This window comes from Mytilus edulis, chromosome 5 (genome assembly GCF_963676685.1).
Source record: "Mytilus edulis chromosome 5, xbMytEdul2.2, whole genome shotgun sequence".
Taxonomy (NCBI): domain Eukaryota; kingdom Metazoa; phylum Mollusca; class Bivalvia; order Mytilida; family Mytilidae; genus Mytilus; species Mytilus edulis.
The window spans coordinates 60,158,829-60,171,994 of NC_092348.1; the positions used below are offsets into that span (position 1 = coordinate 60,158,829).

The 13,166-nt window shown below is 30.8% G+C and overlaps 1 protein-coding gene across 2 annotated transcripts in view; it reads left to right on the forward strand.

Moving 5' to 3' along the window:
* The first annotated feature begins 3,707 nt into the window (after window positions 1-3,707).
* LOC139524111 (large neutral amino acids transporter small subunit 2-like) overlaps window positions 3,708-13,166 on the forward strand; it is a 42,553-nt gene continuing 33,094 nt past the window's right edge. Inside the window, exons 1-3 of one of the 2 annotated variants that reach the window (XM_071318683.1) lie at window positions 3,708-3,965; window positions 11,633-11,791; window positions 12,598-12,733. In XM_071318683.1, the coding sequence (XP_071174784.1) occupies window positions 3,786-3,965; window positions 11,633-11,791; window positions 12,598-12,733 (475 nt within the window). In that variant the 5' untranslated portion in view covers window positions 3,708-3,785. The remainder of the gene's footprint in view (window positions 3,966-11,632; window positions 11,792-12,597; window positions 12,734-13,166) is intronic. The other variant, XM_071318684.1, reaches the window with a different exon arrangement.

A 13,166-nucleotide genomic window follows, 5' to 3' on the forward strand; every position in this document is an offset into this window, starting at 1 on the left:
GTCCTACTATTATCCAATCAAAAAGTAGGTTAGTTTTACTACCATTTACGCACAAAGACTTTTTACAATATTCATTCATGAATATATTGCATCATCAAGAAACGATAAACAAGCTTGTAAGTTAACACACACAACACCAGGGAAAAAAACCAAACTGAATAAGAAATATAATTATTCAATATGAAGGAAAACATTTGTTTAAATACTATTTTCAAGAATTTCAGAGTTTATTTGTCACAGTCAGCAAAGATTTGTTCAGATGAGCGGTCTGTTCCCAGAGATCATAGGTTACGTAAACTATGTAATAAACTTGATGAAGAATACCATTAATTGTTTATATATTGCAAACTGAACTCAACTTTTAGAGATTGCTTAATATTAATAACCCTAATTTTACAAGTTATCAACCTTTTAAAGCTAAAACTACTTTTAAATCCCGAATCTGTGCTTTTTACAGAAGTTGAAGACTTTATAAAGAAATCTTTAAAATTTCGAAAATGAGGTCCATATGTCCATCAAATGTTACATAACAATTTATAACTATCAACGGTTGTTTTTTATGCCGGGTTATCATGATTAGTAGTTCTTAACTTTCTGCTTGACCCATATTTGTGTATTTTGCAAATAAATTATTATATAAATAACAAAAATCTTGGCCACAGGAAAAGGTATTTAACTACGATTAAGACAACAAAAGAAAAATAGTATTCCCTAATAGCATATGATCAGTTCAGATCCACTTTGGCAACATAAGCTGAACAAAAAAAAACACCCCTGCACCTCATTTGAAACGTATTTATGCGGCAACTTTCAACATGTTAACTTTTACCATTAGTGGTAATGTACATGTGCTAATCCGTAAATCGTATTTATCCATTGAAAAAAAAACAATATCAACTCTGAATACAAAGAAGTCGTTGAATAGAAAAAAAATGAAGGTTTATTCAGTACCCCCCCCCCACTAAAAAATTCAGTTAATACAAATATGATCATTTAAATATTTTCCAATCTAAAATCTGAAATCAAACAGACCTAGAAAAGTCGTCATCATAAAATTACACGTTCAAGTCTGTCTTTTCTATTTATGTTTACATCGGCATTCATGGAGGTAGTGTCGATGGTTGATTCAATTCAATCAGGAACATATATATTGACAGATGTGCGATATGTACTATTTCAAGAATCAACAGCTATTTCCCTGACCTGATGATTGGATAACGAAATCTCTAAATATCTTAAATTTTGAACTTTGTATGGGTCCGGTTAAAATCTTTCCTTTTGCCATCAAATATTTTTGAAAAGTTGTCAAAGAGGTCGTTAAAGCCCTTTTAATTAAAAATATACAAGTCATTGAAACAAGTTCTGTGGATATATGACAACTTTGAACATTAAAAGTCCAAGATCTGTTAAAATTCTTAGAGTTGTTCCCCTTACACCTGTATGATCACAATAATGACTGCATTGAACACCACTTTTGGGTAACGATTAATGTTAAGTTTAAGTAATCTTTTAAAACATTTCATAGATACCTTGACTTTTATGAAATATCTGCGTCACAGATGACCAGTGATATGTTATAATTGTAACCGTGACGTAATCGCAGTCTGTCATCTTTCCTTGATGATGTTAAAAGGCCCAGTTGCGATTTCTCGACAAATACTAATTTGCAATGAGCGATACGACGGGTGTCTGTAGTGTAGACGGATCTGTTTACACTATTCAGGGCATTCTTCAGCTCCAGATATCGCCCTCGATTTTGGGTGGCGTTTCTGGTGCTCAGTCTAGTTTTTCTGTGTAGTGTTAAATGTCTTTTCATTTATTTTATTTTACATTTGCCTTATTTGCATTCATGACGCCGCTTTTCTCATTCATGTAAGCATATCGTCGAAACATTCATCAGTGATCTGCTCTTTTATTATATGCAGTGATATAAAAAGAACTGCAATATTTCAATCACCATTTAAAGTTTCAAACTACAGAATACAATTTTGTATCATTTGTAGTCAATGTGTGTCCGTTTCCCCCAATAATTATTGCCGACCTTCACCAGTGGCGGATCCAGAAATTTTGAAAAGTGGGGCCCAATGACTGCCTAAGAGGGGGCCGCTCTGGTCACGCTTCAGTGATTCCCTATTTGATCAACCAAATTTTTCCGAAAAAAAGGGGGGGCTGGGGCCCCTGGCTCCCCTTAATCCGCCTCTGTTCACTCAGTTTGTTGGGTTTATCTTTTATTTTTATTCTCCTAGCTGACCTTCATCAATTTTCTTGTCGCATGTTCGAATGTGGGTCTGTCGGATACTATGCATGCTTTGGTCCAATTTCACAAATAACACCCCGGCAAATATAATATACAATTGATGGAGATTTCAACCGTCTGAAACTGTCCGCAATTTACGTTAAATATATCCACTGCAAAATGCTTTATAGTGTTACAGTGGTTAGGGGTTAAACATAATTGTAATTTGAACTTGATTTAATTTTAGTAATTTACTTTCATATCTTGCGTTTGTATTGAATTATTTAAGACTGGCACCATGATTTTTTTTATGTCAGTTTACAAATATAACCATACTATACTCACATCGCGGCAGCGAAGTCCTTGTTATGAGATTCAAGTATGCCGGATGTTGACGAGTGTAAAGTTGAAGTTGAAGTTGAAGTAAGGTCTAATCACTTGATATATCTTATCAACGTATGTTATAGGAGTAACACGACGGGTGTCATATGTGGAGCAGGGTCTGCTCATCCTTCTCGGTTAGCACATACTAGGCTAGCAGCCCCGGTTTTGGATGTGTTCGTGTTGCTAACTCTGAAGTTTTTTATGACGGGTTTTATAGGCTACTGTTTGTCTTTTGGTCTTTTTTCTTTTTTTTTTCTATGGCCAGAGGCGGATTTAGGGGGGTGGTGTGGCCCAGCCCCCCCCCTTTTTTGAGGAAATTTTGGTTGCTTATATAGGAAATCACTGAAGCATGACCGGAGAGGGCTTAGGCAGTCAATGGACCCCCACTTATGAAAAATTCTGGATCCGCCACTGATGGCGTACGGTATGATCGTCAGTTAACCGATTTTCGAAACATGAGTTTGAATGCTTCGTCACGTTTGTATCATAGTCTTTCGTTTTCTTTTTACACTAAATGATGAAAACAACAATGTTCCTTTGATAATGAAATAAATAACTATGCCAAAACAAAAAATATACACTAACTGAGTCCATAAAATAAATTAATTTGAAAATATTTTTACATTTACTGATTTAGTTTGAGACCGAAACAAAACTGTCAAACATAACATCGTAAATGTTGTTTTTTTGTTGGTTTTTTGGTTATAAAATTTTAATCTGAAGCAATAAGTCATGACATCTTGATTATCATAAAGAAAACTTAAACATTCGACAAGTTTATACACAGACACAGGATGCGCAGGATGTGCTTGATTTGTTCTCAGAAAAAGACACGAAAAAAATGAATGAAACTTGAATGATGCAATATTATTTTGAATTTTTACTCCAATTAGGGTTGTCAGGATAGAACTGTCAGTTAAAAATCGAGAAGGCCTTCGTAATATTTGATCAATTAGTTGACTTATGAGTATCGACATTATCAATTTCCTTTCTAACTAATTAAAAAATCAATATACATTTAGAACTAATGTATATTCCAACAAGAGTATGGCGCAGTATACCCTTTCAGGATGAACTCGACCACAAAATAAAGGGGAAGCAACTCCATGTTTACAGTCTCTCAGTTTTCAAAACACGAGCACGGAAGGTGTGTTGACAAACAGACATGACGGTGGACAATATGAAAAAGAAAGCACTGGACACAAGTTCAGAAGGATCAGACAATGGAAAAGTTGAACTAAAACGAACAATTACATTATTCAATGGAGTCGCTATTATTGTCGGATCAATTGTGGGATCTGGGATCTTTGTTTCCCCAAAAGGTGTACTTGCTGAAGCAGGGTCGGTAAGTAAACACAATCCACGTGGTTTTTATATACACAGAACATTAAACAAACAAACTACTGAAAAAGATTTTAGGTCTTTTGTTATTGTCATAAACGCAAAAAGATCTTTGAAAAATATGTTTGAACAATGTTGAAAGGAAAAAATATGTTTCAATCTAATTTAATTCATAGTTTTAATTAATTTTTAAAATGTAGTTTTGTAAATATGTGTATTTTTTAAAGATGAATACCAACCCTTACTATTTTATTTTTCTGACACAGTAAAATTATTTATTTATTTGATTATAAAACAAAATAATATTTCTTTTCTTTATCACCATATTTCATTGTTTGTTTCCTGTCTGTTGGACATTTTTCTGCATATATATTGCACATTAAAGATCATCACAAAATCATTTAGTGCTACAGCAAGTAATTTAGTGTTAATTTGTTAATTGTATTTCCACGACAAAAAAAATGAAAAGGACTATTTACATGTACATACATTGTATGTATCAAGGGATCTGTCCAATCTAACTCCATACATCATAGCATATGTCATTCAGGTGCTTTTTGTATAAAACAGTATTGTTTTTTGTTTACCTATATACATGTTATTGTTTTATGCAGGACAAAAACCAGGATATATCACATATTGATTAACTACTGTGGTGCCAGGTGGCAAAATTACATGTTGTTTTATATTATTGTCATATGTTATAGCACTTCAACATAATCCTTAATACCTTTTTAATAATTATTATATAATATCAAATTAAGCAGGAAATAGCATTAATCCATTTCACTTTTCTCTACCAAATAAAAGGCTTTGTTTAATAAGGGATAACCTCATTTTACCTATGAAAATATTAATCTTGTTAAGGGTCTGACAATAATTAGTGTTGACAGTCACATGGATATATATTTCTTATAAATGTCCACTTTTACACTTAATGTCACAATAAATAAATCAATACATATATACAGATATATCTTTTCTAATTTCATGGACAAAAATGAATAGCGTATAATAAAAGTGTACAAACTTACAAATGATTAGATAAAAAAAAAGGATTTATGTGGCCTAGTATTTTTTTTACAACAAAAAATATTAGTATTCAAATATGCTCTTTGAAATGAAGAAGGTATTAAGCTTAACATTACTAATGTTAATCTAACTACCTTATAACTTGTTAAACATCATAGTTTGTGAAATTGTCGGTTCCCTGTGGCGTAAAGGATAACATTCACAAATGGCTATTAACATTGAGCAAGGTTGTGTAAAACAGTAAATATTCCATCGGTTTAAGTCCTTTATCCATAGAAAACAAGACTACTTTAATATAACAGAAATATAATTATTATGCTTTGAAAGGGTTCATATCACAACTTTAAGCTACAATGTAGCTTGAAGTATAACTAAACAAAAAGTTAATTATAACGTGTCTCGATATTACACTTGACTCTGGAAAGCAAATTATAAGGTTAAAATGGAGCACACTAAAGAAATGACATGGGGATAATTTTTAAAAGTATCAATTTCTACTTTTTTACGAGATTTAGTAAAAAAAAAAAAGGAAGAAATATTATTAATTAGGCATTGAAATGACTGAAGGTGTTTATTATCTGAGCTATGGAAGCTATTGTGTCCTTGAAAGAGAAAATGGTGTAAAAACTAAAATTAGTTAAGTATTTTGACGTCAGCTGTGTAAAAAAGTAAATCTTTGATGATAATGGCTATCTTAACCTTAATAATAGGGTTAGGTGGTATTAATGAACCTGATAGAACTTGAGATATACATACTCGTCTTTTTGAAGAAAGAATACATGTATATGTACTTTTGAACTATTTGATTTCCGTAAAAACAAACTTTCTTCAACAACTAGAGGGAAGCTGAATTAAATTAAGGCAATGAATACTCTTATATATCGTCGCTGGGCTTCTAAAATGTTGTAAATTACAAATTTTTCAATAAAAAAATATCTCACAAACAGGCTTTGAAATTTTTGGCAAAATGCATGCTTCCAAAATGTCGTATGTGAACTTGAACATTTTTGTAAATCTAAGCAGTGAAATAAAAACTTTGACATTTCTGGATTATCCAAGAACTTAAACTATTTTCACAGAAATAAAGAAATGTAGAATTATTTTTTTCTCAAAGCCATTCTACAACGATTTTTAAGTTTTTATACAACATTTTGGAAACAAATTTTACTAACAACTGACATTGGCAATTTTGTAATATGTCTTATTTCACACATTTTGATTGGTCTAACTGTATTCTTTTGTAATACCAAAGATTTCCTCCCGCGCAGACCATTGGTGTCAAAAAGTATTTTTAGCCAAAAAAGTCATATACGACATTTTAGAAGCCCAGCGACGATATGCCTTTTGATCACAACCTCACTACAGCCATTGCAAATGTGTGATGTTAAATGGTTATTATTTTTAACCTAACCTTGACCTTTATAATAGAGCAGTATAGGAAGGAACCTGATTGAACTTCACACCTACATACTTGGCTTCTTTAAAAGAAAGAATACATGTACTTTTCAACTATTAGATTTTGCTAAAAATAAAGTTTCTTCAAGTGCTAGAGGGAAGCTGAACTAAATTTAAACCCTGATTGCTGATGTGTCTTCTGATCACAGCCTTAGTACAGTCATTGCAAGTCTTTGATGTTAATGGTTATTATTTAACCTAACCTTGACCTTTATAATAGTGACAGTATGTATGAACCTGATTGAACTCAATCAGAAGTGGATACTTCACTTTTTTAAGAAGAACAACATTCATCACATTGTTCCACTGTGTAATTTCCATACTTGTTCTCCATATTTTTAAGTTTGAGATCATTGTAAAAAACAGAGAAAGATTTTTTCTGCAGTTTAAGTCTATTTTAATTGATACCTTTCTTATATCAGCTGTGGTAACACTTTCTGTATACCCACAGAAGTCCATAACTATCCCTAGCTATTCATTGGCTGATGATTTGAGGTTATTTTAAATTAAGTTACTTTATTATCTTGACATTTCCTAATATAAATTGGTAAAGGTTTTAACATCGTTTAGTGCGTTAGTACCAAACAATGTATTTGATTGTCACAATATTTTTTTTTTATATGAAAACCTTCTTCATTCATGTCATTATTTCATTAAATGAAAATGTCAAGTTGATTTGGATTTTCCTTTCTAAAATGATAGTGTTTTCTCTCAGATTTATTCTTTAGTGTGTTTATTTATGAGTGAAACTGTTATTTGGTGTTATAGAAAAGGTAATGTTTTGTGTCGTAGTGCACTATTAGGATTAGCATCAACCCTGTCTGCAATTGTCACGGATTGAGACATCTTGAAGCATCAGTTACATAATCTTTTATGATTATATACATTTTTGTACCTGAGCATCAAAGGTGTTATGCTTTATGATGTATGTTATGGTTTCTATATGCAAAATTCCTGCATATTAAATTTACCGCTGCTAGTATAATCAAAGTATAAAACAAATACTGACATCTATATGTTGTTATTGTGCTGTTTTATAACTGTCTCAGGTAAAGGCCAGGATTTAGTGCTTTTACCCTGCTAGACGTTTTTGATGTGTCTGTCCCAAATCAGGAATCTAAATTTCAGTGGTTGTCGTTCATTGTTGCTGTATGCCATATTTGTTTATCTATGTTTTTAGCATAAATGAGGCAGTTTGGTTTTCTCGCTCTTAATGTTTCATACTTTTTAACAATGGGCCTTTTATAAGTGGCTATACATTTTTGGGGTTTGCTCATGGTTGAAGGCCTTACTGTGTTCTATATAGTTGTTTACCACCTTGTCCGTTTAGTATCTGTGTTTGATAGTTATCTCATTAGCAATCCCAACATTGCTCTTTATATATTTATTTGAATAATTTCATGGATTAAGTTTCCACTGTAAATTTTATAAACAGATCCAGGATACATCAAAAACAATATGCAAGAGAAAAGATTCCATTTTAATAAAAAAAAAATCATATTTATACGTTCCGCAGAATAGTTTTTATGATCATAAATCAACGGATGTTGGAGGACACATCTGTGACACTGCACAACAACGCAAAACATTATAATACATACTGGAATAATTCTTGTATTGAAAATTACGGAACTACAGAAAATTAATACAACCCCTAAAATAATTCTATTGAATTTTATATTTTGGGCATAATCTGATCAATATGTGTATATTTGTACTGTAGATGGATTAGTGTTGACCCTTTTAACTTTTAAACCTCAGCTTAAAAAGTAATTTTAAGAGTCACCTAAATAATCATTTACCGTAACACACTTTTCAAAACAATTTCCTTTTAGCTATTCTTAAAAATATCAATTCAAGTGTGAAAATCTGTACTAAATCAATATTACTCATTATACTGTTACTAAGTACTATTCAAAACTTCTAAACAAGAAGTACTTGAATAAAGAGTTCAAGGAATAATTGAGTCGTGGGCAGGAAATTATAATGCTGATGCAATCATGCCTTGGTTTATAGGGAACTCAGGAATTTAGGAAATCCCCTTTTATGATTTGATGATGCAATGATGCAACAGCCAACATGTGCATGGAATTAATGTCTACATGTTGATGGGTATTATGTTCATGATGCAATAAGAAGCTTAGAATTAATTCACATTTTTAACGTGGTGATGCAATATCTGATAAAAGATTTATTGATCTTTTATCTACAAAGTGATATACCACAAAGCATAAAAGGAAACTTTCTATATGTCAAGGAAAACAATGTAAACCACAATTGTGTAGTTGAATTTATAAATATTTTGTTGTTTTTTCAAGTAATATTTCACTCATATTGACGTTTTGTGTTTAAGTCTTTAATAAGTTATTTATTGATTTTTTTTTAGATTTTTCATACTTTTGAAAAATACATTTGTGGAACTCTTCTTTCTCAGAAAACTTTTAAAAATGTTGATCATGTATTTAAAAAGTAGATGCCTTGGAATAAATTACACAAAAAAAAGGGAAAAATTTTGATTAATTGGTACTTACCAATAATACTCACCATCCAGTGATTAAACAAGAACAAGCTTCAGAACCAAAGACAAGCCTCACAATCATAGAAATCCTGTTCTACCATGGCCAGTAATAAGTCAGTCCATTGAAGAGAAAAATACCATTTTAAATTTGATTAAAAATTTATCATTGTATTTAATTGATCACTTTGATCATCTGCCAATTTCCTTCCATTTTTTCATCTTCAAAATTAAATATTATTTTCTGAATACAGATTTTCACCTTTTTTTTAAGACCTTGATTTGAAAAAAAAGATTTTTATGTTAGAAACCTTTATTTACTGTAACAGAAATATGTCTTGATCCATATCTTTGAACATCATTTTGTCCAGTATAACTATTGCATAAAGCAAACTTGATGATCACAGAACCAGATGTCTTGGACAATTATGCAAACAATGTGACAAAAAAATTTATTGTACAAAATATGTTACTTAGTTATGATATATATGCATTTTAAATTCATTGATTTAAATGAAAACAATTTTTACAACATGTATAGGAATTTTAGATATTTCTTTCTCAAATGGATAAATCCACAATAATTATTTTACAGGTTAAATTCTTATTTCACTGTAGATAAATTGGACATTTCATTAAAATAATTATTTTTCATCTTTTGAAGTCAGACTGTTTACTTTCGTTAATGTTGTAAGGCCATTTATCATTTTTTGCTCCTATGCCAGCCAAATCAACAAATCGTTTGGATTGAATTAAAAGATAATAAATGTTTACATAAATGAAATGTCATCTACATATATAGAGCATTTCATAATCCAAAATCAATGTAGGATCATGGTGATTGTCATCTAAAAACATCAACTGAGGAGGGTCGTAATGGTATTCATAATTATCAGATCGGTGGGGAACTTATAACTCATTAAGCTGTGAAATATAAGAAAAATTAGTACCAGACTGTGTATGGTATTACACAATTTACTAAAAAATTAATTGAATAAAATATCTTTTCATCAAAATAGTCAGAGTTATTAAGGGATGTTCAAAATAGAAGATTTACATGTATTTCCACAGTTAGATCCTCTTTGCTGTTAAAACTGTATTGGTTTTCCGTATGCATTATTTGAATGCTGGATAAAGGAAATGGGTTCCAGCAATTAGTTTTAAGGACATATTCTGTGAGGGATGGTTAAAGCATATTCTGTGAGGGATGGTTAAAGCAGACAGATCAATTTCCTATTTTAGATGCCAATTTGGACATCAACTATTTTGTTTAGAAATTTCCACTTACTGGTATCTGGGTTTGACTGTTTAAAGATTGTTTTTGAGGGAAGAGACTAAATTTGTTGAGAACAGATATTTGTACAGACCTACACTGTATTATAGTATTAACAGTCAAAGACATAGACTGACAGTCATTTAATTTCTTGTCAGTATTTAGCAACTATCTTGACGTTCTGGGGGGGAAAAGATGTATGATTTTCATGCTGAATAATTTTTTTTTTATTTCATGATATTTATGATTTGAGAATTGAAATTTTTACCTTTAAATAGTAGTAAATAGTAAAGGAAGAAATGAGTCCACCTAAAGAGACAGTTTTATTATTTGTTCATCAAAACCACACATCTGTCATAATTAATTAGTTTGTCTGATGACAAAATGACTGCACGAACATGTGTCTGCATGTGATTAGCGGAACTATCTCTTGCAATTGAGCAATTGAAATGTTTCAAAACTGAAGTGAAACAGTAAAAACTATAATATACACCAAACATCAAAGAAAGCAAATAAAAAACGAACCACCAAAACTTCATGTTCGGAACAATCTGACATGATACGACATTTATAGATGTCTAGACCAAAAGTACAAATTTAACTATTTTTTCTAACAATATCCTACATTTTGAAGTATATTTCTGTTTCGAAGAAAAGTATATTAAGTGATTTTTCTGTGTAATAAATATGTAATAAATACATGATAAATGTGTTAATGGGAAACTCATGATTGCTGAACAATTAAACAATGATGCAATGTTTCAATAGAGTCGGCAGGTGTTTGGTCAATGTGATAATCTGTATGTTGTTATGAATATATATATATGTATTAAATTTGGTTACGTTTATTTTGAGAACAGAACTTGTAAAAATGGCCTTCACTAAGCTTTGAATAATCCAGTTGTATCATGTGTTACTCTGATGCATTATGATGATTTAAAAATTAAATAATACAGTAAGGGCTATCTTCCATAAATCTTTTTAATGCCACCTTAAAAATTTGGAACGCAATTACTACTTTCAGTCTAAGAAAATTATATATGTCCACTAAAATGAAAAATTAAAGAGTTTGATCTACTCCTTATCAAATTAAAACAAATAAATCATTTTGCATGCATGCCAAAAAAAGTAAATAAAAGAAGCAAAATTGTCACCAACAGTGGTATTTAAAATAATTATTGTAGTACACGACTAATACAAACATGAAATGAATATTTTCAGTAAAAGTTCTTTTAAAATAGAAAAAAAGTCACCATCTTTAAAATAGATAAAAAACATACAATTTATATATAAAATATCAAATAAAATGAAAAAAGAAATTACCGTTATAAAGAACAGCCAAGACAGCAATTTGTACAATATTTTTTTGAGTTAACTCATGTTTCTTTCATTGTAGTTTGGAGCAGCTTTAGTAATATGGATTATGTGTGGATTTCTATCGTTAATTGGTGCACTGTGTTATGCCGAGTTAGGAACAACTATCACCAGATCAGGGGGAGACTATGCTTATATCCTTGATGCCTTTGGTCCATGTCTTGCTTTCTTACAGCTGTGGGTAGGTATATTTTAGAACCCCTTACTTTTTTTTAACATCAATCTTTATTAAAATCCAGATCATGTGTTCAAGCTCTGCCCTACAAGGATATAAAATCTCTCTTATTTTCTCTTCTGATTATATTTTTTTAGCCAATGAAATTTCAGGCTTCAAATTGTTAAAGCTGTGTATTAATTGGAGAAAAACCAAAGGAACATTTAAAGAAGGTAAAACAGGGCTTTTTCAGATTCTTTTAAGCAAAGCTTTGACAGAGCATCTGAATTTTAATCAAATAGGCTACGGTAGATATATATCTTAATTTACTATTTTATCAGAAAGAGAAAACTATAAAACTGAATCACATTGTTTCAAAAGAGATAATTTATAATTTAAATGTTTCAGAATTTTAAGATATACCGGTAGTTCAAATGTAAAATTCTAATTTCCTACAGTATTCACATGTCTGTTCTCTTAGTAAAAAAAGGTTAGATTTAGTTGTCAGAAGAGATGCATCAACTTACTTTGAAAAAAAATGTTTTAGATCATTATTTATAAAGCAAATTACCAGGTACATGTATACTCAGATATGTAGGAGCTACATATTATTAAATAAAATAAAGATAGAAATAAAAACCTTAATTAAGGAATCCAGATAATAATGACGTCTGCTAAAGGTAATTTTTTTTTATATAGATCCTTCATTTAAATGCCAGGAAGGCGTCAAAGGAAAACATTTAAAATGCTTTTTTAAAAGTTACAAAACTGCCATAATTATTTGGACTGTATTTGAAGGTGCTTTGGAATGATATGTAAAATGTATTTTTCAGGTTAATCTTATAATCATTAGACCTACAGCCCAAGCAGTGGTGTCCTTGACATTTGCCTACTACGTATTACAACCAGGATTTGAGACATGTGATCCACCAAAGATTGCTGTCAGATTTTTAGCTGCTATTTGCATAAGTAAGTATAATTTGGTGGCAGAAAGGAGAGTTAAAAGTGTCAAAAGTTAGTTAAGCTTAGCACATCTTATTGACACATTTCTCTGGAATTATAATCAACTAAATATGGACTTTGTCAATTAAAAAGGCTGTTTTCTGCCCTTTTTCCTGGTTGTTCAGTCTCCATTTCCACTCTCAATTTTATCAGATTTATAAATTTTGCTGTGGATGGTAATTTTTCTTTATATCAGTCCGAATTTGATTGAAACAAAAAAAAATGGCTGGGATGATATTGACAATTTTGTATTGGCTAAGGCCGATGGTTGTTTGATTTTGGAAATTTCGTCGCTAAATGATATTCTGCATTGCTTTTTAATTTCGGTGGCACTCTTCCTCTTTGGAACTTTTATTCACTTAGAGTCTTGTAGAATAAAAACGATGTGGTATGAAAAAAC